Raw genomic sequence first — 22235 nt, forward strand, 5'->3', positions numbered from 1 at the left:
CGAGCCCCCCCCATATCTCCCCCCACCGGTCCCCAAGCCCCTTCCCCAGCTCCTCGCTGCCCCCCGAGCCTCCCCGACCTCCTCCCCACACCTCAGGGTGCCCAGCCCCGCAGGACCCCCATCCCTCTACCGTCCATTTGTCCCGCTGCCCGCAGCCGAGGTGCTCAGGGCAGCGCCCCCACCACGTCCCCAACCCCATCCCCGCAAAGGGGGGGGCCGCCGTTGGACCGAGACCCCCATCCCCCCCCTAACCCCCCCTCCCTCCCAGCCCTTCCCCAGCAAGACGCCGCCGCGCTCAGAGCGGGGCGATCCTGCGACGGAAGCAGCCGCAGGTGAGGCACCGCAGCGCCGCCATGCTGAGGTGGAAGAGGGTCCCGTAGTGGAAGAGGAGGCGGTGGTAGGTGCGCACCGACAGGTCCCCCGAGGGGTCGGCGTACTTGAGGGCCACCAGCGGCGTGTAGAGGCCGTTGGTCTGCGTGCGGAACGCCGGGCGCTGCGCCCCGATGACGCTCGCGATGGCCTGCGGACGGAGCCGGCTGAGCCTCGGGGGCGGCGGGGGGGTCTCGAAGGCACGGCCCCGTGTCCGTGTCCCCCCCCCCCCCTCATTATCCCCGCCTCGCACCTCGGCCACGGCCGCCGGGCTCTGCCCCAGCGTGGTGAAGATCTCGTGCGAGGCCGGCAGGTAGACGTCCTTGAAGTAGCGCACCGTGGCCTCGTCGGCGCCGGGGAACTCGGATCGCGACACCTCCTCCATCAGCTTCAGCTCGAAGTCCGTGTTGACGGGGCCCGGCTCCACCATGGAGACGCTGCGGGGCCGCGGGGAGCTCAGGGGGGGCTCTGCGGGGTCCCCCCCCCATCCCCCCCGCACGCCCCCTCGTGCTCACAAGACGTTGAACTGCAGCAGCTGCACGGCCAAGCTCTCGCAAAACCCCTCCACGGCGAACTTGGAGGCGGCGTAGACGTCGTTGAAGACGATCCCTGAGGGAAGAGAGGGGCTGGGGTGGGCGAGGCCCCCCCCTAAAACCACCGTTCCCCCCTCTTCGAGGCCTCACCCTGCAGCCCCATGACGCTGCTGACCACCACGATGTGGCCGCTCCGGCGCCGCTTCATATCGGGCAGGACGGCCTTGACCATCCTCACCGCCCCGAAGAAGTTGGTCTCGAAGACGCGCTTCATCTCCTCCACGCTGATGCTCTCCACGGGGCCCACGTGCCCCACGCCGGCGTTGTTCACTGCGGCGTCACGGGGTGGGGTGGGGGGTCTCAGAGCCCTCCCCCCCCCCCCCCCCGGCCCCGCTTCCCCGTGCCCCCCGGCCCCGCCGCGCTCACCCAGCACGTCCACCCGCCCCCCGGGGATGCTGCTCAGGCACTCGGCCACCGAGGTGTCGCTGCAGACGTCGAGGCGCTGGATGCTCAGCGTCTTGCCCAGCGCCGGCCCCGCCGCCTCCTCCAGCTTCTCCTTCTTCCGCAGGTCCCGCATGGTGGCGATGACTGCGGGGAGCCCCGTTACAGGGCCGAGGGTTGGAGAGCGAAACCCGGGCGGCCTTTCTGCCTAAGCTGCTTTGGTAACACGGCCTTTAATCCTCCCCCCGGGGACTAATCCCCACCGTGGGGTCGGCGACGGGGCGCACGAGGCGAGGGGACGCGGCAAGCGGGCGGCACGGGGCCGAGGACAGGGTGCGGGGACCACGCGTGGGTCCGCTCGGGTGCTGCGAACACCGGCCCCAAGCGTGGTGAGCGCCGCAGGTGCTGTCCCCGTCCCCATCCCCACGTCCTCGCGTCCCCAGGCAGGTGGGGGACACCTCGGTGAAGGGGGCTGCGCGCTGGGGCATTAAATTTTGAGGGGGCTACGGGGAGGAAGAAGCCCCAAGGGTGCCCTGCTGGGGGTGAGCGCAGCTGGGAGGGACCCCAAACCCTTCACCCTCCCGACCCCAAAGGATTTCCAGGGCCGAGGGTCCCCCTCCTCACCCTGGAAGCGGCGCTGGGGGTCCTGCGCCAGCCGCACGGCCACGGCCAGGCCGATGCCGGAGGAGCAGCCGGTGACGAGGACGGTGCGGGGCGCGGGGCCGGCCATGGCTTCGCTGGCCTCGAGTCCAAAGGCTCTTATGAGATCAGGACCCGGCGTCACGTGGCGGCGGGATCAGCCGCCCCGAGCCCATAGCGGGGTCCCACCACCCGCGGCCCCCGTCCCCTGCCCAGCAGCCCCCCCACCCCCCCCACCCCCCGAAAAACCCCCAAACGGGGCACGCGTCGCTGCGGCCCTATAGCGAGGCGCCCACTCTGCGCCCCGCGGCGCTGGTGGGGGGAACCCCGCAGCCCCCCCGAGCGGTTTAGGGGCGCTGCGAGAAGGTGGCCACGGGGTTGGGGAGGGGGCTGCGGTGCCGTGTGGGGCTGGGGGCTCGGCTGCGGGGACAGGGGGCGTCCGGGGGGGCCCTGTTACTGCAGAGACCGCGGTAAATATTTGCCAGGAAATGGGAAAACGGGTCAGCGGGGCCGAGGCGCCGTGACTCAGGCGATGAGGCAATGGGGTGGCTGCGGCCAGCCGGGCCCCGGGGGCCAGCACGGGCGAGCGGCAGCTGCGGTGTGGGGCTGGGCGCCCCCAAATCCCCCCCCTTTAATCCCCGGCCCCCCCCCCGGGCTTTGTCATGGGGCTGGGAGTACCGGGGGTGGGGGTGGGGGTGGAGGGGGGGGGCTGTGCACCCCAAAACCTGCTGTCTTTGCTGTGGGGCTGGCAGTGGGGTTTTGGGGCTGTGTGTTCCCAATCCTGTTGTCCTCGCTGAGGGGCTGGAAGTGGGTGGGGGTCTTGCACCCCTAAACCTGGGCGTTTTTTGGGGGGGGGGGGGCGTGCACCCCCAAACCTGGCTGTGGGGGGTGTCTTGCACCCCCAAACCTGCCCTTTTGTGGGTTTTTTTTTGAACCCCTAAACCTGCCCGTGCGGTCAGAAGTAGGATGGGGGGCTCTGCACCCCCAAACCTGGCAGGGAGGAAGGGGGTGCACCCCTAAACCTGCCTGTGTGGGGGGGTCTTGCACCCCAAAATATGCCCCTGGGGGGGTCCTGCACCCCCAAATCTGCCCGGGAGGGGGCAGTGCACCCCCAAACCTCCTCATGTGGGGTTTTGCGTGCCCCAAGCCTGCCCGTGGGGCTGGGAATGGGGTGGGGGCCGTGCTCCTCTAAACCTGCCTGGTGTGGGGGGGGGGGGGCTTGCACCCCCAAATCTGCCCCTGGGGGGGGACCTGCACCCCCGAACCTACCCATGGGGGGGGCAGTCCTGCACCCCCAAACCTCCTCACGTGGGGTTTTGCGTGCCCCAAACCTGCCCGTGGCATCTCGCACCCCCAGCCCCGTTTTTGGGGCCGTGCTCCCGGACCGGGGAAGTGGGGGGGGGGGGGGGGGGGCGTTAAATTAACCGTGGGGGGGCTCCGCCCGGGGGCCGGGCCGGGCTGGAGGCGGGGGCGCTGGGCGGGCCGGGGTTCCCCCCGCCCCGCTGGGCTCGGCACGGCGGCGGCAGGGCCGAGCTGTGCTCTCCGGTACCGGGGGCATGGAGCCCCCCCCGCGCCCCGCCGCCCTCCTCGCCCTCCTCGCCCTGCTGCCCGCGGCCACCGCAGGTACCGCACGGCGCGTGGGGGGGGGGGGTGGGAAACCCGGGGGGGGGTGGGAGGTTTTTTTTGGGGGGGTTCCCCACTCCCACGCGTGTCCCCTGCTCCGCACCCCCCCCCCGTCCTCCCGTGGTCACGCGTGGGTGCCCCCCCCTTGGGGTTTGGGGGGGTCCCGGTGCCTTCAGCACCACGGACAGGGGTGGGGGGGTGGGGGGGGGGAGTGTCCCCCGGGGGGGGGCGGGCAAGCACCCATTTTTTGGGGGGCACCCGCCGGGAGGTGGCTGCGGGGGTCCCCCTGGGCTGGGCGAGGGAGCGGTGAGTGCGGGGGGGTGGGTCACCGCATGGGGGTCGTGCCCCCAGGGTTAAGGGTGCCCCCCCCCCTCTCCCCCCCCCAATTATGGGGTGCCCCCCACCCTGGTTAAGGCTCCCCCCCTGCAGCCCAAGGGACCTGGTGTCCCCAGAGACCCCCGTGTCCCCTCCACGGTGCGTGGTTTGGAGCAGGTGGGACACGAAGCCGTGTCACTCGGGGGGCTGTTGGGGCGGGGGGGGGGGGGTGTGCATTTTGGGGAGCCCCCCAGGGTGTGAATAACGGGGATTAACCTTCGGCTTTCCCACGCCCGCACCCCAAAACACCCAGGCCAGGCATCAGTGGGGCCGGGCCGGTACAGCCGCTGCGGGGCCACCCACGACTGCTGTGCCGGGAAAGGGGTGGTGGTGGTGTTTGGTGGGGGGGTCCCGGCCTGGTGGGGGGGTCCCGGCACGCCACGAACCCTCCCCGGGGAGCACGGGCAGGAAACCGGACCCATGTGCCGGGGTCAGGAGGGCCTGAGATTCGGCACGGCCGCGGCGGGGTCAGCCCGTTCCCAGCCCCGGCCGTGTCCCCGCTGTCACTTAGGGTGCCCCAGATGGGCTGAGGTGGGGGGGGGGGAGGGGGGGGCACAGCGTGGGGAGCCCCAGGAGGAATTATCCCCCCCCCACACCCCTCCTGCACCCGATTCCCCCTCCCCAGCTTGCCCGGACAGGCTTCTCCGTGCATCTGCCGCCCGGGGCGGGGGGCCCGGTGCTGTCTGATGTGGATGCATTCAGCCCCCACCCCAAATCCCACGTCCCCCCCCCCAACACACACACACACACCTGGCGGTGCCGGGATTAACCCTCAGCACGCCCGGCTCCTGCTTCCTCCCCTCGTCGCCCAGCCAAGCGGGGCGCTCACGGGGTTGGGGGGGTGGGGTGGAGAGGAAAAGGGGGGGGGTCTCCCGCCCCTTGGGGTGCTCCCGTGCCGCGGGGGCGGAGGAATGCGCCGGAGGAATCTGGCGGCCGCGGACCGGACCTTGGGCCCACACAGCTGCCTGGCACCGGCCCCGCTTTGGCAGGACGCAGGCAGGGGGATGGGGACGCGGCGGAGGTCCCTGGCTAAAAGCACCGATGGGGGGTTTTCCGGGGGGGGGGGGAGGGTCCCGAAAACCCTCAGGGGGGGGTCTCTTCTCGCCCCGCAGCCGTGCCCGTGGACGTGCTGCAGACGCTGGGCATGAAGGACGGCCGGGACGGCGTCGCCGTCACCGCCGGGATCTGCACGCAGCGCCCCGGCACCGAGGACCCCGACTTCGCCTTCCGCGTGGACAACCGCACGCAGCTCAGCGCGCCCACCAGGCAGCTCTTCCCCGGTACGACCCTTTTTGGGGGCGCTCCGGGGGCAGCGAGCATCCCTAGGGCTTGGGTTGAACGACCCCCCCCCCACCCCGGTTCCTCCCCTGCTGCAGATTCCTCCTTCCCCGTGGATTTCTCCATCCTGGCCACGGTGCGTGCCCGGCGCGGCAGCCAAGCCTTCCTGCTCTCCATCTACGACGAGCGCGGCGTGCAGCAGCTGGGGGTGGAGGTCGGGCGCTCGCCCGTTTTCCTCTACGAGGACCAGGACGGGCACCCGGCCCCCGAACGCTACCCCGTCTTCCGCAAGGTGAACCTGGCCGACGGCAGGTGAGCGTCAGAGCCGCCGGGGGGGGGGGCGGGGGGGGGGGGATGGGGCCGGATCCTGCCCCTTTCTCCCCAACCCAGCCCCGTCTCCGCAGGTGGCACCGCGTGGCGCTGGCCGTGGAGGGCACCAACGTGTCCCTGCTGGTGGACTGCCACCTCCTCGCCACGCTGCCGCTGGAGCGAGGACCCCGGCCCGTCGTCAGCACCGAGGGGGTGACGCTTTTCGGGGCGCGCCTGCTGGATGAGGAGGTGTTCGAGGTGAGTCCCCCCCCTCCCCCCCGCCAGAAAATCCCCGCGCCATCGTCCCAGCTGTCACGGCAGCGGGGTGCAGGAAAATGGGGGGACCTGGGAGCTGCGGTCGCTTCTGCTGGGGGCTGCTCCCTGTCCCCGTTCCCCTCCTTGCATTCCTGCCTGCTGCAAATGTCAGGGGCCACGGGCAAAGAGGACGCTTTGAGGCAGCGAGGCGACTGGAGCTGGTCGTCCCCCCCCCCGCTTATTTTTCCCCCCAGGGAGCAGACAAGGGTGCCTTTGTCTGCTTGCCCCCCCCATGCCTGCAGACAGGGCCAAGGGGGTGTACGTGCTGGCTGTCCCGAGCTGTCCAGGGACAGGGCACGCATCCGGGGCGTCCTGGGAGGGGGAATAAAAAAAAAAAAAAAAAAGAACAACCCCCCCCCCCGCCCCACTTCCACCCCCTTCACCCTCTCCTTCGCCGCAGGGCGACATCCAGCAGCTGCTGATCGTGCCGGACCCCGCGGCCGCCCACTCCTACTGCCAGCTCTACATGCCAGCCTGCGACCAGCCCCTGCTCTACCCGCTCCTGGCCCCCTTCCCGGAGGAGGTAGGCACCCAACCAGGGACGGCAAAAGGTCGGGGGGGACCCTCGGGAGTTCCCCTCCTGCCGATGCCCCCCGATGCCCACGTTTTTCTCTGCGCTGCCCCTTGCAGAGCGGCCCGGAGCCCAGCGCCGCCCCGCGTAGGAAGGGCAAGAAGGGCAAGGGGAAAGGCAAGCGCAAGGGGAAAGGCAAGAAGAGGAGGAACAAGGAGCTGCAGGAGCAGCACGAGGCCTCTGAGCCCTCTGCCGTGGCCAACCAGGTAGCGAGGGTGACCAACTCGGGGGAGCAGCCGAGCCCCGAATCTGGTTTAAATACGGAGCAGCGTGCGTGGCCTGAGGGACCTGGATGCGTCTCTGAGCTGGCAGTGCCTCGGCACGGTGCTCGCGCCGTGCTGCACGCAGCCCTTTGCATCCAGAGCAGCTTCCCCGCCTCGTCTTTGTGCAATTCGGGGCAAAACGGGCCGGCTCCGGCAGCGCTGGCCCCGGCGGAGCCAGACCTTTGGGTCTGTTGGACGTGATGTTGGCAGGGTGCTGGCCATGCCGGCTCCTCCCCGCGCCTGCACGGACGCCGGTCCCGATTGCACCTGGGGCTGAGCCGTCCCCACGGCTCCTGGCCTCGTCCCAGGACCCGCTGGGGGTCCCCTGGGGGCAGCCCCCTCTTCGCCTTCGTCCTCCCTTGGCTCTGGAAGTGGGTCAGGGCTGCAGCTGGAGGCCGTACGCTGGCCAAGGGCCGTGGTCCCTCCTGCCGATGACTCAGCCTTGGCCGGGAGGGAGAGTCCCGGCGAGGGGTGGCCGTGCTCCAGGTGCTGCTCCGAGCCAGGGGCTGCGCGGCCCCGACGTGCAGGGGAACGGCAGCCCCGGCTGCCCAGCCCTGCCTCGCCTTCCCCTGGGTGCCGCGTCCTCCCCAACGGCTCCGGCGTCCAAAAGCTGGGCTGCGGCAGGGTGGGGACACCCCAAAATCACGGCGTCGCTGCGGGACCCCGTGGGGGTCGCGGGCCAGCGCCTCCCTCTGCTGTAGTGCTGAGATCCTCACCCCCTGCCCTTTCCGCATCGCCCAAGGCCAGCGCGCCCACGCCGCCGCCGCCGTCTGTGGAGGACAGCTCCCCGCCGCCGGTCACCTCCAGCCTGGCCACCACCGTGAGCGTCGCCCTGAACCGCACCGACCCCTTCGAGGTACCGCCGAGGCTGGGAGCAGCAGCGGGCAGGGGCTCCCCAACGTCTGTGCATCCCCAGCATCTCCCCCTGCCCCTCAGGACGCTGGCGAGGGGCTCGTGCTGGAATCCGGGGAGGACGGAGCCGCTGGGGCTGCCAGCGCCGAGCTGCCAGGCTACGAGGACTACTACGACGGGGACCCTGCGAGCCCGGAGCGGTTCGGCCCCGCCGAGCGGGAGGAGACGGTGATCCGGGCTCCCCAGGTAACGCTGGGGACGAGGACCGGGACCCCCTCCAGCCACGGCCGGACGAGCTGGGGCCACGGTATGGGGTCCGGGGGCCGTGCAGGCAGTTCGGAGCTCTGCCCCGAGCTCGCGGCCGCGTCCCCTCACCGCGGCGCCGCGCTGCGTCCCGCAGGAGCCCAGCCTGAAGGGGGACAAGGGCGAGCCGGCCGTCGTGGAGCCGGTGAGTGGGGTACGGCCGCTCGGGGACACGTGGCGCCCTGCTGCAAGTCACCTGTGGCTGGCGGCTTGCAGGACAGGGCGCAGGGACGCGCCGTGCTCACTCCCTTCTCTTTTAGGATCGGCGATTTGAGGGGCCGCCGGGACCCCCGGGCCCTGCGGTAAGGAGCAGGGGGCGCTGCAGCGGGGAGGGCTTGCAGAGGCCCAAGCATTAACACGCCTCCGTGTCCTCCGCAGGGGGAAACGGGACCCCTGGGACCACCGGGGCTCCCAGGGCTGCCCGGGGACCCCGGAGAGCAGGTATGGAGCAGACGGGGAGGGAGAGCTGCCCCCCACCGGGGCCGGCTGTGGGGCCGCAGGCGTCTCGGCGGCCGTGCCGCTGCATGCCGGGGCGTGCGGGGCGGTGGAGCTGCAGGCCCTGACCTGACAGCCCAGCTTCTGCTGGCGTGATGGTGATGAGCACCCCTCCCCTTCCCCCCCTGACAGGGCCCCGCGGGACGGCCGGGGCTGCCAGGAGCCGACGGGATCCGCGGCCCGGCCGGGACCACGATCATGCTGCCGGTAGGTGCTGGGGCGGCGCAGGGACGTGGGGCTGGGGGCAGGTGGCTCCCCGCTGCCCTCACTCCGCTCCTCTCCCAGTTCCAGTTTGGCGGAGACTCCCTCAAGGGCCCCACCGTCTCCTTCCAAGAAGCCCAAGCCCAGGCGATCCTGCAGCAGGCGAAGGTGAGGACCCCCGCGCCCTCCCCAGCGGCTCAGCCTCCCCGCTCCCGCCTCACCCCTCTCCTCCTTTCTCTCCCCAGCTTGCCATGAAGGGCCCCCCCGGCCCCATGGGGCTCACCGGCCGGCCGGGTCCGCTGGTGAGTGCTGCTGGCATGGGGGCTGCTGCGGGGCCCCCCGGGGTGCCCACCCCACCAAGACACCTCGCACCGGGGTTTTTGGGCACCTCAGCAGACCCTCATGGCGGGGGCTCCACGCTCTCCTGTTTTTCTAGGGTCTGCCCGGACACCCGGGCCTGAAAGGGGACGCAGGGGACATGGGGCCGCGGGTGAGTCTGGTAAGGTTTGGGTCCAGGGGTCGTTGGAAGCCTTCCTCTCCTCTGACACCTCTCCTTCTTCTCCATCAGGGTCCCCGGGGACTGCAGGGACCACCGGGACCACCGGGGAAGCTGGGCAGACGGGTAAGCGCTGTGGGTTTTAATTTCAGCCCCCCCCAAAACGTCTTGCCCTGCTGTCACGTACAGCCAAAGGTGCCACCAACTGCCCCTCGCCCCAGGGGGCACGGAGCCTTTCGCCCCTTCCTTACCCCCTCGCTTCCTCTTGCAGGGTCGCGCTGGAGCAGATGGTGCCAGGGGTCTCCCGGGGGACACCGGACCCAAGGTGCTTGGGGTGCCAGGACGCCCACGTCCCCTTTGCTGACGGGGGCGGGGACGTGGCCTCATCCTGCCCCTTGTGCCCCGCAGGGTGACCGGGGCTTCGATGGCTTGCCGGGGCTGCCGGGGGAGAAGGGCCACAGGGTAAGCGCCGCCGCGCCACGTCCCCTCCTGCCACCGCCCGTCCCGTTGTCCCCTCACCTCCTCTGTCCCGTAGGGTGACGTGGGGAAGCCAGGACCAGCGGGCACCCCCGGGGAGAAAGGCGCCAGGGTGAGGAGCGTGGGGAGAGCTGGGGAAGGATCAGGCCCCGGTGGCGTGGGCAGGACGCGCTCAGCTCCTCTCTGTCCCTTCCAGGGCTCGGATGGCTTGCCGGGACCGCGGGGGCAACCGGGGGAACCCGTGAGTATCCGTGGGGGGCCTGGCCTCGGTTCTCCCCCAGCCCCAGGAGCTGGGGGGGGGCACGAAGAGCCAGGACACCCACGCATGGGGGGCCTCGGCCCATGGGATTCCTCCCCGCAGCTTTTTGGAGGGGAGATTTGGGCTCCTGACACAAATATAGGGTCCCCTGCTATAACACCTCTGTCCTTGGCCCTAGGGCATGCGAGGGCTCATCGGCTCGCGCGGCTCCCCCGGCCCCCCGGGACCACCGGTAAGGGGCAGTGTCCTCTGTCCGTCTGTCCGTCTGTCCCTACCTTGTGCCGAGGGGCTTTTTCTGCGGCGTCGCCTTTGGGTGCAGCGCCCCTGAGGCTCCCTCCTTCCCCTGCAGGGTGCCAGCGGCATTGACGGCGCGCCGGGACCCAAGGGCAACGTGGTGGGTGTCAGCGGGGGGAGGGGGGGGGGGCCCTGCTGGGAGCCCCCACCCCGAATTAACCGGCGAGAGGCTGGGATGCCCCAAGGGAGGGGAGGCACGGGAGGGTGCCTGCAGGTTTTGGGCTGTGCTGATGGATTTCCTCTGCGCCCCCCCCAGGGAATCCAAGGGGAGCCGGGCCCCCCGGGACAGCAAGGAAACCCCGGTCCGCAGGTACGTGGCTGTGATGGGGGGCCAGTGGGGTGTCCCCGTGGGGCTGGGGGTCCCTTCTCAGCACCCCACTGTTCTCTCGCAGGGTCTGCCCGGCCCCCAGGGCCCCGTCGGGCTGCCAGGGGACAAGGTGAGTCTGGAGCCAGCACGGATGAGGGGGGGGGCCCAGCTGAGGTCCCACCGCATCCCCCACACGTCCTCCTCTCGCCCAGGGCCCGCCGGGGAAGCCGGGAATCCAAGGGGTGGCTGGGGCCGACGGGCCCCCGGTGAGTACCGGCGAGGGGATTTGGGGTCGCACTGGTCCCCAGCACCGCGGGGACAACGGGGACGGCGTCACCTCCCCCGGCTTGGGGCTCATTTTTGGGGCATCCCCGCAGGGTCACCCTGGCCGAGAAGGGCCGGCCGGAGAGAAGGGCCTCCAGGTAAGGGGACGGTCCCCAACCCCGTGTCCCAAGCACGGCCATGGGGTCTCGTCTGGTTTTTTTTGCTGATGCTCAGTCTGTCCCCAGGGTCCTGTGGGTGCCCCAGGTCCCGTCGGCTATCCAGGACCCCGTGGGGTGAAGGTAAGCCCACATCCCCCTCCACCACGCGCTGCGTGGCCGTGCAGAGGCACGATGCGGGGGCCAGGGGGTGTCCCCCAGGCTGGGGTCCTCCTTCCGACCCCTTTTTGTCTCTGCAGGGAGCTTTTGGGGTGCGGGGCCTGAAGGGCAGCAAAGGGGAGAAGGTAAGGGGTGCGGTGGCGAGGGGACAGCAGGGGACAGGGGTCTTTGTCCCGTGGTAGCCCCTGGTTTTGGGGGGCACTCATCGCTGCCCTGTGATAGCCCTGGGGTTGGGGGATCAGGGCTGCAGCTGGAGGCAGCCCCTCTGCATTGAGATTCGGGGCTCAGCCCCACACTGCGGCCCCGTCCGCAGCCCCAGCCCCCCCAAAACGTGCTGCTCCCTTCAGGGTGAAGATGGATTCCCTGGCTTCAAGGGGGACATGGGTCCCAAAGGCGACAGGGTAAGCGGGGTGCTGCGGGGGGGGGGTGGTTTCTCCTCCTCAGGGCTGCATGGGGAAGCCCCACGGGGCTGCAGGATTTGGGATCATACGGGGAGGGATGGAGCCAGGGGGAGACGACTCGGGGGGGGGCAGTCGGGGACCTGGCAGCAGCCCCGTCCCGCTGGCAGCGTGCTCCCTGCACCTTTGCCTTGCCTTCAGGGCGACCAAGGCTCGCTCGGTCCCCGTGGCGAGGACGGCCCCGAGGGGCTGAAGGGACAGACGGGTCCCGTGGGGGAGCCGGGTGCTGCTGGCCCTGCGGGCGAGAAGGTGAGCACCGGCCCCGTGTCCCTGTCCCCATGTCCCCACACCCCCATCCCCGTGTCCCCACGCCCCCCGTAGCCCACGGCTCAGCTCTGCTCTCTCCTTTGCAGGGCAAGCTGGGGGTGCCGGGCCTCCCAGGCTACCCCGGGCGCCAGGGCCCCAAGGTGAGTAAGGGGGGGTGGCATTTGGGGTGTCCCCAGGTGCCCCGGGTTGTGACCTGTGCTCTCTGTCCTTAGGGATCCGCTGGCTTCCCGGGTCCCGTGGGGCTGGCAGGAGAGAAAGGCAAGAGGGTGAGTCCCCTACATCACGCCAGACAACCCCGCTGGGACGTTCCCCGTCCCCCACGTCCTTCTGGGCCACCCCCTCGTGGCCACGCACGCTCTGCCCCCCGGGGAGGCTCAGGGGGGCCACCCCGTGCGCTGCCGTCCCCCCCACCTCGTCTCTCCCCACAGGGCAAGGCTGGCCAGGCCGGGCAGACGGGACAGCGAGGGCCCCCGGTGAGCGGCCGCAGCCCCGGCCCCGAGCTGGGGGTGATGGGGCTCGCCCCGGGTGCCGTGATGGGGATCACCCTGGGTGCTGTCGGGAAGCCCAGTGGGGCCGCTTGTACCCCACAGGGACCATCACAGGGCCGGTTATATCCCACAGTGACCATTGTGGGGCTGGTTGTATCCCACAGTGACCATCATGGTGTCCGTTGTATCCCACAGGGACCATCGTGGGGTCGGTTATATCCCACAGTGACCATTGTGGGGCTGGTTGTATCCCACAGTGACCATCATGGTGTCCGTTGTATCCCACAGGGACCATCGTGGGGTCGGTTATATCCCACAGTGACCATTGTGGGGCTGGTTGTATCCCACAGTGACCATCATGGTGTCCGTTGTATCCCACAGTGACCATCGTGGGGTCGGTTATATCCCACAGTGACCATTGTGGGGCTGGTTGTATCCCACAGTGACCATCATGGTGTCCGTTGTATCCCACAGTGACCATCGTGGGGTCGGTTATATCCCACAGTGACCATTGTGGGGCTGGTTGTATCCCACAGTGACCATCATGGTGTCCGTTGTATCCCACAGGGACCATCGTGGGGTCGGTTATATCCCACAGTGACCATTGTGGGGCTGGTTGTATCCCACAGTGACCATCATGGTGTCCGTTGTATCCCACAGTGACCATCGTGGGGTCGGTTATATCCCACAGTGACCATCGTGGGGATGGTTTTGTCCCACAGTGACCATCGTGGGGCTGGTTATATCCCACAGTGACCATTGTGGGGCTGGTTGTATCCCACAGTGACCGTCATGGTGTCCGTTGTATCCCACAGTGACCATCGTGGGGTCGGTTATATCCCACAGTGACCATCGTGGGGATGGTTTTATCCCACAGTGACCATCACGGGGCCAGTTGTACCCCACAGTGACCATCATGGGGCCGGCTGTACCCCACAGCAACCACCCCAGGACCGATTGTATCCTACAGCAGCCATCCCCGGGCCAATTATACCCTGTGACAACCATCCCAAGGCCGGTTGTAGCCCACGGCATCCATCCTGGGGCCATCCTTAGGTCCTGCCCTACCCCACAGCCGCATGCCCTGGGTCCCACCTGCGTCCCATGGCAATTAGGATCGGGGGGGGGGGGGGGCGGGGGCTCTCATTTCCCACAGCAGCCAGCCTCAAACTTCCATCTGCGTCCTACGGGAGCTGCCCTGGGGACAGCCGTGTGCCATCCCCCTCCTGTCCCCTGTCCCCTGCCCTGCTCCCAGCCCCACGGCTCCTCACGCTGCTCTTTGCCTCCCCACAGGGCCTGCCGGGGGAGCGAGGGCTGCCCGGCCCCACAGGGACACCCGGCCCAAAGGTTGGTGGGAGCCTGGTTTCGGGGTCCTCCTTGTCCCCGCTGTCCCCCCAGCCGCCACCCTCAGCCTGCTTCTGTCTCCCCAGGGAGATCCTGGCCACGACGGGGCCCCCGGAGTGGTGGGAGAGAAGGTAAAGACGGGGCGGGGGGTGCACAGCCACGGGGTGCACCCCTGCAAAGGCACCCTGGGAAGGAACGGGGCCAAGCGCGGGGGTAACGGGGCACCAGGCTTGGGGAGGGCACCGCAGAGCCGTGGCGGAAGCTCCAGTGCCGCCGCCGCCGTTTTCCCTTCTTCCCACAGGGCCCTCAAGGTCCGCAGGGTCCCCACGGCTTCCCGGGCACCAAAGGGCCCCCTGTAAGTGGGGGGCAGCGTGGGGAGAGGAGCGGGGTTGGCGTGTCCCTTGTCCTCCCCCCCACAACCCCCTGCTCCCGTCTAGGGCCCTGCCGGGAAGGACGGCTTGCCGGGACACCCGGGGCAGCGCGGCGAGCCGGTGAGACCCCCGCCGCACCCCCTGCCCCCGTAGGGGACAGCTGGCCAAACCCAGTGTTAACCCCTCTCCTTTCTCCTCCGCAGGGATTTCACGGCAAAACCGGCCCCCCCGGCCCCACGGGGGTGGTGGGACCTCAGGTGAGGGGGGCAAATCAGCAGAGCTTTGTGCGGGAGCGAGCCCGGAGGGATGGGGGGACACCCGCTCCCCCCCCCCCCCAAAAAAAAAAAAAAAAATGCTCACCCTGCTTTCTGCCCGCAGGGTAAATTGGGCGAAACGGGGCCGGTGGGCGAGAGGGGGCACCCAGGCCCTCCTGGCCCCCCCGGGGAGCAGGGTCTGCCTGGGGCTGCTGGCCGAGAAGGAGCCAAGGTAGGAGCGGGGCCGGGGGTCCGCACGCCCACCCCCTCTGTGAGCTCCGGGGGGGGGGGGGGGCTCGAAGGCTCTCCCCCGGCTCTCTGGGGACGGAGCAAAGCCCTCTGCTCCTCCTGTCCCCCTCGCAGGGAGACCCCGGCCCGGCTGGCGTCGCCGGTAAGAGCGGCCCCCCGGGTGTCCACGGCTTTCCAGGCACGCGGGGGGCACCCGGAGAGACGGTGAGTGCTGCCCCAGGCGCGGGCACAGCCCGATACGGCCCCCCGGGAGAGGGGAGCGGGCTCCTTCCTAACTCCCCTGCCCTCCCGCAGGGTCCTCCTGGCCTGAAGGGTGGCGAAGGCCCCCCCGGCCCCCCTGGGCCCACGGTGAGTACAAAGCGTTTGGGGGGGGGGGGTTCATCACGAGTTTTGGGGCTTCCCTCGTACGCTCTTCGGGGAGCAGTTTTGCTTCGGTGAGGAAGAGGAAGGCCTCTTTGAGGAAGAGGAAGGCTGCTGAGCCTTTCTCCCTCCATCCCTGCCTCCCTCTTCTCCCCAGGGTTCCCCCGGCGAGCGAGGCCCCACGGGGGCTGCGGGAGGCATCGGCCTGCCCGGCCGTGGGGGGTCAAAGGGCCCCCCCGGCCCCCTGGGCGAGAAGGGGTCCCCGGTAGGTGCAGCAGGGCGCGGGGGGCGAGGCAGGAGGTGTGGGGCAGCTCCGGGACGAGCTGCGGGGCCCAGCTGGCCGCTCCCTCAGCCCTTCCCCTTCCTCCCCGCAGGGCGAGCGGGGTCCCATGGGTCCGGCCGGGCACGACGGGATCCAGGGTCCCCTGGGGCTGCCGGGGCCCCCCGGTCCCCCCGGCCCCGCTGGAGAGGATGGGGACAAGGTGAGTCGCGGGAGGGGGATGCAGCTCAGCACCTCCAGCAGTGTTTTTTTTTCCACATTTTGCTGTTGATATCTCGGGGGGGGGGGGTGGGGGGGGGGCGCTGGGGACGCGTCCCCATGCAGAGGATGCGTCCCGGGGTCTGGGGACCTCCCCGATGGGTTTGTGGCTTCCCGGGAGCGGGGACGTCCCCGGGTGGCAGCAGGCTGGCGGCGCTGGCAGGCTTCCTTGGCACCGCCTCGCAGGTGGTGGCAGGTTTCCCTGGTGCTGGGATTTTCCTTGGCCCTGCTTCCCCAGCCGTGGCCGCTTTCCCTGGCTGCGAGCGCCCCCGGCTCGTGCGGGTGAGGCGGGGACGGGGGTGGGGGGGTGGGACAGGAGTTTGTCACCGTGTCCCCTCCGTCCAGGGCGAGATGGGGCTTCCCGGACAGAAGGGCAGCAAAGGCGACAAGGGCGAGGCGGTGAGTGCCGAGGGGCTGCTCTGCCCCTGGAGGGGTCCTGGAGGGGCAGAGCAGCTCCAGGAACGGGGGAAGGTGGGAGGAGTAAGGGGAGAAGGGTTTGGGGGCTCCCCCGAACCCCACGTGGGTGCTGCTGTCCCCGCAGGGCCCTCCAGGACCGCCAGGAATCCAGGGACCCATCGGGCACCCCGGCCCTGCGGTGAGTGTCTCTGGGGACCCTTCCCACCCCGTTTCTTCCCCCCGATCCCACAACCGAGCGCTTGCCTGCACCACCTCCCTTCTCAGCTCCATCCCCTGCCCTCCCGGATCCCCCCACCGGGGTCTGCGGGGGCTTGACCCCGACCTCTTCCTTGGCAGGGAGCGGACGGGGAACCGGGGCGCCGCGGGCAGCAGGGGATGTTTGGACAGAAAGGAGATGAGGGATCGCGGGGTCACCCCGGCCTGAGCGGCCCCCCCCGGACTGCAGGTAAGGAGACCCCAGCTGGGGGCCTGCTGGGCCAGCGGGGACACCACAGCTTGGGAACAAGGGACGCGAGGGACCCTGGGCTAACCCCTGCTCCCACAGGGCATGCCAGGCCCCCCCAGGCGAAAAGGGCGAAAACGGAGACGTTGGCCCCATGGTGAGGAACCCCCCCCGGCCTCATCGCTCGGACCGCAGCCCCTTCCGAGTCCCTCACCCCCCATCTCCAGCTCCCCACGCAGCCCCCCGTTGCTCTTTGGGGTCTGACCCTGCTCTGTGCCCCCCACAGGGACCCCCTGGAGCGCCAGGACCCCGTGGGCCGCAGGGACCCAGCGGTGCCGAGGTGAGTGCAGCCCGGGGGGGCTCAGCGAGGGCTGGAACTTGGGCTGCCAGCAGGTAACCCCCCCCCCCCCCATCCTCTTTCTTTTAGGGTCCCCAGGGAATGCCGGGCGGCGTGGGACAGCCAGGAGCCGTGGGAGAAAAGGTAAGGCCGTGGCTGGGAGGGCGACGTGGGTCTCGAGGTCTGGGCAGTGGGGTGGGGGGAGCTGCGTGCACCTCCCGGCGCCCAGCAGCGTCTCTCTCCTTGCTTTTCTCTTGGGTAGGGTGAGCCCGGTGAAGCCGGGGACCCCGGAGCCCCTGGGGAGCCTGGCCCACCCGTGAGTATTGCAGAAATGGGGTGTCCCGGGGGGGCAGGACGCGGCACGGCGCGGCGAACGGGGGGCAGAAAGCAGGGGCAGACCGCCCGGCGAACCTTTTCCTGCCCGAAGCGCCCCGAACCTCGCTCTGACGTGCTCCCCGTCCCTCCGCAGGGTGTGAAAGGAGACGTGGGGGAGAAGGGAGACGCGGGGCCGTCGGGGGCAGCCGGACCCCCCGGCAAGAAGGGTCCCCCGGGAGAGGATGGAGCCAAAGGCAACCTGGTAAGCGGAGGAGCGAGACGCGGGGACGCGGCCCCGAGCCCTCGCGCACCCCGCAGGCACCGAGCCCGTTCCCTTTCCCGCTGGACCAAGCTCTGGGGCTCTCTCCCAGCCCCACTCTCGTCTCCCCTCCTCTTTTTCTAGGGTCCTGTCGGCTTCCCAGGGGATCCCGGCCCCCCCGGAGACCCCGGCCCACCGGTGAGTTTTCACTGGCCACCCCCCCGCGGTGCCCCAGTGTCACCCCCTGTCCCCACCCTGGGCTTGGGGGTGCGGGGACACCGCTGTTCTCCCCCTGGCTTTGCCTCGAGGCATCCCAAAACCTCAGGGAGGGGGTTCAGGGGGGGCAGCAGCGCGAATGCTCACCCTGCCCTGTGTCTCAGGGTCTGGACGGGGCTGTTGGAGAGAAGGGTGACGGCGGGGACCCTGGCCTGCCGGTGAGTGGGACAGCGGGGGGGGGCTTAAACCCCCCCATCCCCGGGGGTCTTGCACATCCGTGCTCCCCCCAGTCCCCATTTTGGGGCCGTTTTCACCTCTTCCCCTCACCCCAACCTCCCTCCGGCTTTGTTTCAGGGTCCGCCAGGCGCGTCAGGGGAACCGGGGCCCCCAGGCCCCCCCGGGCGGAGGGTGAGTAGGGGAAGAGCAGGAGGATGGGGCGGGACAGCGTGGGGCAGAGTGGGGCTGCAAGCGGGGCCAGCCGCAGCTCCCGGTGTCCCCCCCCTCCTTGTCCAGGGACCCGTGGGGCCCGTGGGGCGCGAGGGCCGTCAGGGCGAGAAGGGTGCCAAGGTAGGTGGCCCCCCGGCCCCCCCCGGGGGCTCCCCAAACTCACTCCCCTCCAGAAGGAGAGGCTCGAGCCTCCGCCAGCCTCAGGCAGGACGCAGCGCGGGGCCAGCCTCAGCTCTCCGTGTCCCCCCTTGTCCCCAGGGGCAGCCCGGCACCGAGGGGCCGCCTGGGAAGACGGGACCCGTGGGGGCGCAGGGGCCCCCGGGGCGGCCGGGCTCCGAAGGGTTGCGGGGGATCCCTGGCCCTGCGGTGAGTACTGGGGACGGGGACAGCGGGGATGGGACAGCGGGGATGAGGACAGTGGGGACGTTGGGGATGAGCTACAGGGATGGGGACAGTGGGTATGGGGATAGCGGGGATGGGGACAGCGGGGACAGGGGCATTGGGGATGGGCTACAAGGATTGGGACAGTGGGGATGGGGACAGTGGGGACATTGGGGATGAGCTGCAGGGATGGGGACAGTGGGTATGGGGACAGTGGAGACGGGCACTGGGGATGGAGAGTGAGGATGGGGACATTGGGAACAGGGGCACTGGGGATGGGCTACGGGGATGGGGACAGTAGGAATGGGGACAGTGGGGACGGGAATCAGGGATGGGATATGGGGGTGGGGACAGTGGGGATGGGGTCAGCAGGGACAGGAGCATTGGGATGGGATACGGGGATGGGGACAATGGGGATAGGGACAGTTGGGGACATTGGGGATGAGCTACAGGGATGGGGACATCAGGGATGGGGACAGCGGGGACGAAGGCATTGGAGATGGGCTACAAGGATGGGGACAGTGGGGATGGGGTCAGCAGGGACAGGGGCATTGGGGATGAGGTACTGTGATGGGGACAAGGGGGATGGGGACAGTGGGGACAGGGGCGTAGGGATGGGATACGGGGATGGGGACAGCAGGGACAGGAGCATTGGGATGGGGACATCATCGGGGAGCGATCAGGAGGCATCAGGAGCAATGGGGATGGGGACAGCGGGGACAGGGACATCGGGGGTGAGCTACAGCGATGGGGACAGGAGGGATGGGGTCAGGAGGGATGGGGACAGCAGGGATGGGGACAGCAGGGACAGGGGTAGTGGGGACATTCCCATGTGGCCGAACATGTCCCCGAAACCATGGCTTGGAGGCGTCCCCTCGGCCCCCAGTGCCGCAGCCGGAGGCGACGGCAGCTCGGAGGGGCGTTCCGGGGGGGCTCACCCCCGTGCCCCTCTCCCACACCGCGTCTCTTCCAGGGCGAACAAGGCCTCCTGGGGGCACCGGGACAAGCGGGACCACCCGGCCCCCTGGTAAGGCAGGGCGAGGGAGCGCTGCCATCCCCGCCGGGCGCAGCGCGGGCAGCGTGACGCCCTCTTTGCCTCTTGCAGGGCCCCGTGGGATTGCCCGGCCTCAAGGGAGACCCCGGCCACAAGGGAGATAAGGTGGGACGGGTCGTGGGGGTGGGGCGGGGGGGTCGGGGGGCTCGGCTCCAAGCCCTGCTCCTCGGGAGGTGGCTGCCTCACCGTCCCTTTCGTCCCCAGGGCCACGCTGGCTTGATTGGGCTCATCGGACCGCCGGGGGAGATGGGGGAGAAAGGAGACCAGGGGCTCCCCGGCGTCCAGGGCCCCCCGGGACCCAAAGGAGACCCCGTGAGTGTTTGGGGTCTCCCCTGAGCTTCAGGGCTGCGCAGCTTGTGGGGGAGACGAGGCACAGGTAGGGCGCAGCCCCCTCGAGTGCGGGGCTGATGCTAACTCCCCACAGGGTTTGGCTGGCCCCACCGGCCCCACCGGCCCCCCCGGGCCCCCCGGGCTCTCGGTGAGTATTTGCCTGCGCTGTTGGGGTGCTCCAAGCGTTACCTGCGCCTCCTCCTGCACGTCCCAGCCTCTCCTGCCTGCCTTTAACTCCCCTACAGGCCCTGGGGGGCTTTGTCCCCAGGATGGGAAAGGGGCAGGGGGGAGCACGAGCCCCGTGGGGGGGGTCGGGGGCAGCGCCGTGGGACCGCTGCATGCCCAGGGCTGCTCCCAGCCCGCGCCGCTCCCCTCTCTTCTCTTCCCCGCAGGGTCCTCTGGGCCAGAAGGGCTCCAAAGGCTCGCCGGTGAGTGCTGGGGAGGGATGGGGACGGGGAGGGGGCTCCCATCATGTGCTCCCATGGGACCACCCCCCCCCGCCCCCCCCGCTGGGTGGCAGCAGGGAGCGAGTGCCGTGTGGCCGACTCCTTTTGCAGGGTGCTCTGGGTCCCCGAGGTGACACGGGCCCCCCAGGGCCCCCAGGACCACCGGTAAGGGATGCTTTGGGCACGGGGACAACGGGGGGCTCTGCTCCTAAGCCCTCCCCCTCCCTCATCCTGCCCCAAACACCCATCCGCTCTCACCCCTTTTTCTGTGCCCTCCCCAGGGCCGCCCGGCTGAGCTGCTCGAGCCGCTGCCCTCGAGCCGGAGCGGGAGGCACCGGCGGGCAGCCCAGGGGGCTCGGGGCGAGCAGGGCACCCCCCCGGACTACGAGGGGCTGGAGGAGGTGTACGCCTCGCTCAGCTCCCTGCGCACCGAGGTCGAGCAGCTGCGGCGGCCCCTGGGCACCCCCGAGAGCCCCGCGCGCGTCTGCAAGGAGCTGCAGCTCTGCCACCCGCACCTGCAGGACGGTGAGGGCTTGGGGAGCGGGCTGCGGGAGGGCGGGGGGACGCCAAAAGCAGGGAGCTGGACCGGCTCCGTCCGTCCGTCTGTCCTTCCTGCCCTCCTCCCCAGGCGAGTACTGGATTGACCCCAACCAGGGCTGCTCCCGAGACGCCTTCAGGGTTTTCTGCAACTTCACAGCCGGCGGCGAGACCTGCCTCTTCCCCGACAAGAAGTTCGAGGCCGTGAGTTCGAGAGGGGAGGACAAGGGGTCCGAAAATGCTCTCCGCCAGCTGGGAAACCAGATGGGGGGCATTTTGGGGCTCGCTTTTCCCTGTGCTCTACGGGGCCGGGGGTTCGAGGCTTTGCCTCCTCTGTCGCCCCCAGGTCCGCCTGGCTGCCTGGAACCGGGAGAAGCCAGGGACGTGGTACAGCACCTTCAGGAGGGGCAAGAAGGTAGGAGCCACGGGCACAAGGCTCCTCGAGGGAGGGCGAATCCTGCGCTCGGCGTCGCCCTGGCCCCTCGTCTCAGCCCCGCGCTGTCCCCCCGGCAGTTCTCCTACGTGGACGCGGACGGGAACCCGGTGCCCGTGCCCCAGCTCACCTTCCTGCGCCTCCTGAGCGCCAGCGCCCGCCAGAACTTCACGCTGACGTGCCAGCACGCCGCCGCCTGGTACGACGCCCACGCCGCCTCCTTCGCCCGCGCCCTGCGCTTCCGCGGGGCCAACGACGAGGAGCTGGGCCACGACCACCCGGCCGCCCCCGTCCGTGCCCTCCGCGACGGCTGCCAGGTGAGGCCCCCAATTCCCCTACCCGCCCTCCAACCCCCTCCCCGCGTCCCCCAGCACCCCGTTTGCTGGGTTTTGGGGTGGGGGTGGGTGGGGTTCCCAGCCCCTCGACCCGCCCATTCCCCGCAGGAACGCCACGGCCAGGAGCGGACAGTGCTGGAGGTGTCCTCGTCCCGCGTCGAGCGGCTGCCGCTGATGGACGTGGCCGTGGCCGACTTCGGGGACGCCAACCAGAAATTCGGCTTCGAGCTGGGCCCCGTCTGCTTCGTGGGCTGAGCGCGGCCCCCGGACACGGGCGGGCGGGGGTCTCCGTGCCCCCCCCCCCGCCGCCCCCCACGCCAGGGACAGTGACCCAGGCTCTGCTCTGGCATACTCAGGACTCGGAGCTGCCGCAGCGCCGTCCCCTCCTGCCCTCGTGGGCCCCCCCCTTATTTATACTGCCGGCTCCTTGAGGCGGGAGGGGGGCAAAGCTGGGGCAGGGCACCCCAGATTGTAGGGAGGGGGGGCTCGAGCCCCCTCCCCGTGGTGCTACAACGCTCCCTTAGTGAAGCACTGGACGTGCCCTCGGCACGGCGACACCGAGAGCCCCAACCCGCGGGGACCGGGGGGCACCGGATCCGCTGTCCCCCTCCCGGTGCCATCGCGCCGTTGCCAGGCCGGGACCCGATTTTACCGTGGTCCCCTGCGGGGGGAGCCCCCTGCCCATTTTTTGGGGGGGGGGGGGGGGGGGGTTGGTGTCCCCATTTCACCGTGGGGCAGAGCTGGGGAAGCTCGGCGCCGGTCCCGGTGCCGTTACTGTACGATAAACCCGACTGTATGGAAGCTGGCTGCCCCCCCAAATCCTTCCCGATTTCCATGGAAATGGGGCGGGTGGGGAGGGGGGGGGGGCCCACACTTCGGAGGGGGGCCCCCACACACTTCGGGGGGGGATTTGCCTCGGGTGGCCCTGGGGGGGACGGGGTGGGGGGGTGAGGGGGGG

General features: G+C 70.3%; 2 protein-coding genes across 3 annotated transcripts; one reads left to right on the plus strand and one right to left on the minus strand.

Moving 5' to 3' along the window:
- Positions 1-67: 67 nt before the first annotated feature.
- On the minus strand, positions 68-5126 carry RDH8 (retinol dehydrogenase 8). 2 transcript variants are annotated; one of them, XM_040542495.1, is made up of 7 exons: positions 4731-5126; positions 1968-2101; positions 1329-1490; positions 1053-1232; positions 885-978; positions 623-806; positions 68-520 (listed from the first exon to the last, which is right to left on the minus strand). In XM_040542495.1, the coding sequence occupies exons 2-7, from the start codon at positions 2071-2073 to the stop codon at positions 296-298; spliced, it is 951 nt and encodes a 316-aa protein (XP_040398429.1). In that variant the 5' UTR covers positions 2074-2101; positions 4731-5126; the 3' UTR covers positions 68-295. The 2 variants fall into 2 exon arrangements, with proteins under 2 accessions (XP_040398429.1, XP_040398430.1); XM_040542496.1 differs by lacking the exon at positions 1968-2101.
- Positions 3458-22078, plus strand: COL5A3 (collagen type V alpha 3 chain). Its single transcript, XM_040542498.1, has 67 exons — positions 3458-3605; positions 5093-5260; positions 5357-5570; positions 5663-5825; positions 6283-6405; positions 6513-6659; positions 7459-7572; positions 7653-7814; positions 7969-8016; positions 8132-8173; positions 8250-8312; positions 8499-8573; positions 8652-8735; positions 8813-8869; positions 9004-9057; positions 9136-9189; positions 9335-9388; positions 9472-9525; positions 9599-9652; positions 9737-9781; positions 9978-10031; positions 10149-10193; positions 10350-10403; positions 10486-10530; positions 10613-10666; positions 10778-10822; positions 10910-10963; positions 11080-11124; positions 11347-11400; positions 11599-11706; positions 11811-11864; positions 11937-11990; positions 12153-12197; positions 13506-13559; positions 13643-13687; positions 13858-13911; positions 13994-14047; positions 14131-14184; positions 14306-14413; positions 14545-14634; positions 14725-14778; positions 14948-15055; positions 15165-15272; positions 15674-15727; positions 15870-15923; positions 16082-16204; positions 16300-16344; positions 16474-16527; positions 16615-16668; positions 16787-16840; positions 16994-17101; positions 17243-17296; positions 17479-17532; positions 17669-17722; positions 17828-17881; positions 18020-18127; positions 19116-19169; positions 19248-19301; positions 19401-19508; positions 19621-19674; positions 19919-19954; positions 20084-20137; positions 20254-20497; positions 20601-20713; positions 20856-20924; positions 21023-21259; positions 21386-22078. Exons 1-67 carry the CDS (start codon positions 3539-3541, stop codon positions 21530-21532), a joined length of 5322 nt encoding a protein of 1773 aa, XP_040398432.1. The 5' UTR covers positions 3458-3538; the 3' UTR covers positions 21533-22078.
- Positions 22079-22235: the final 157 nt, after the last annotated feature.

The sequence above is a fragment of the Cygnus olor genome, chromosome 30 (genome assembly GCF_009769625.2).
Source record: "Cygnus olor isolate bCygOlo1 chromosome 30, bCygOlo1.pri.v2, whole genome shotgun sequence".
Taxonomy (NCBI): domain Eukaryota; kingdom Metazoa; phylum Chordata; class Aves; order Anseriformes; family Anatidae; genus Cygnus; species Cygnus olor.

Excerpts from the sequence above, each read along its gene's own strand:
- RDH8 (XM_040542495.1), bottom strand. The coding sequence starts at position 2,073 with ATGGCCGGCCCCGCGCCCCGCACCGTCCTCGTCACCGGCTGCTCCTCC. Across the intron at positions 1,233-1,328 it reads GGGGCGGGTGGACGTGCTGG|TGAACAACGCCGGCGTGGGG; the intron begins GTGAGCGCGGCG and ends GTGACGCCGCAG. Across the intron at positions 979-1,052 it reads CAGCGTCATGGGGCTGCAGG|GGATCGTCTTCAACGACGTC; the intron begins GTGAGGCCTCGA and ends CTCTTCCCTCAG.
- COL5A3 (XM_040542498.1), top strand. The coding sequence starts at position 3,539 with ATGGAGCCCCCCCCGCGCCCCGCCGCCCTCCTCGCCCTCCTCGCCCTG. Across the intron at positions 17,297-17,478 it reads CCGGAGACCCCGGCCCACCG|GGTCTGGACGGGGCTGTTGG; the intron begins GTGAGTTTTCAC and ends CCTGTGTCTCAG. Across the intron at positions 19,509-19,620 it reads CGGGACCCAAAGGAGACCCC|GGTTTGGCTGGCCCCACCGG; the intron begins GTGAGTGTTTGG and ends AACTCCCCACAG.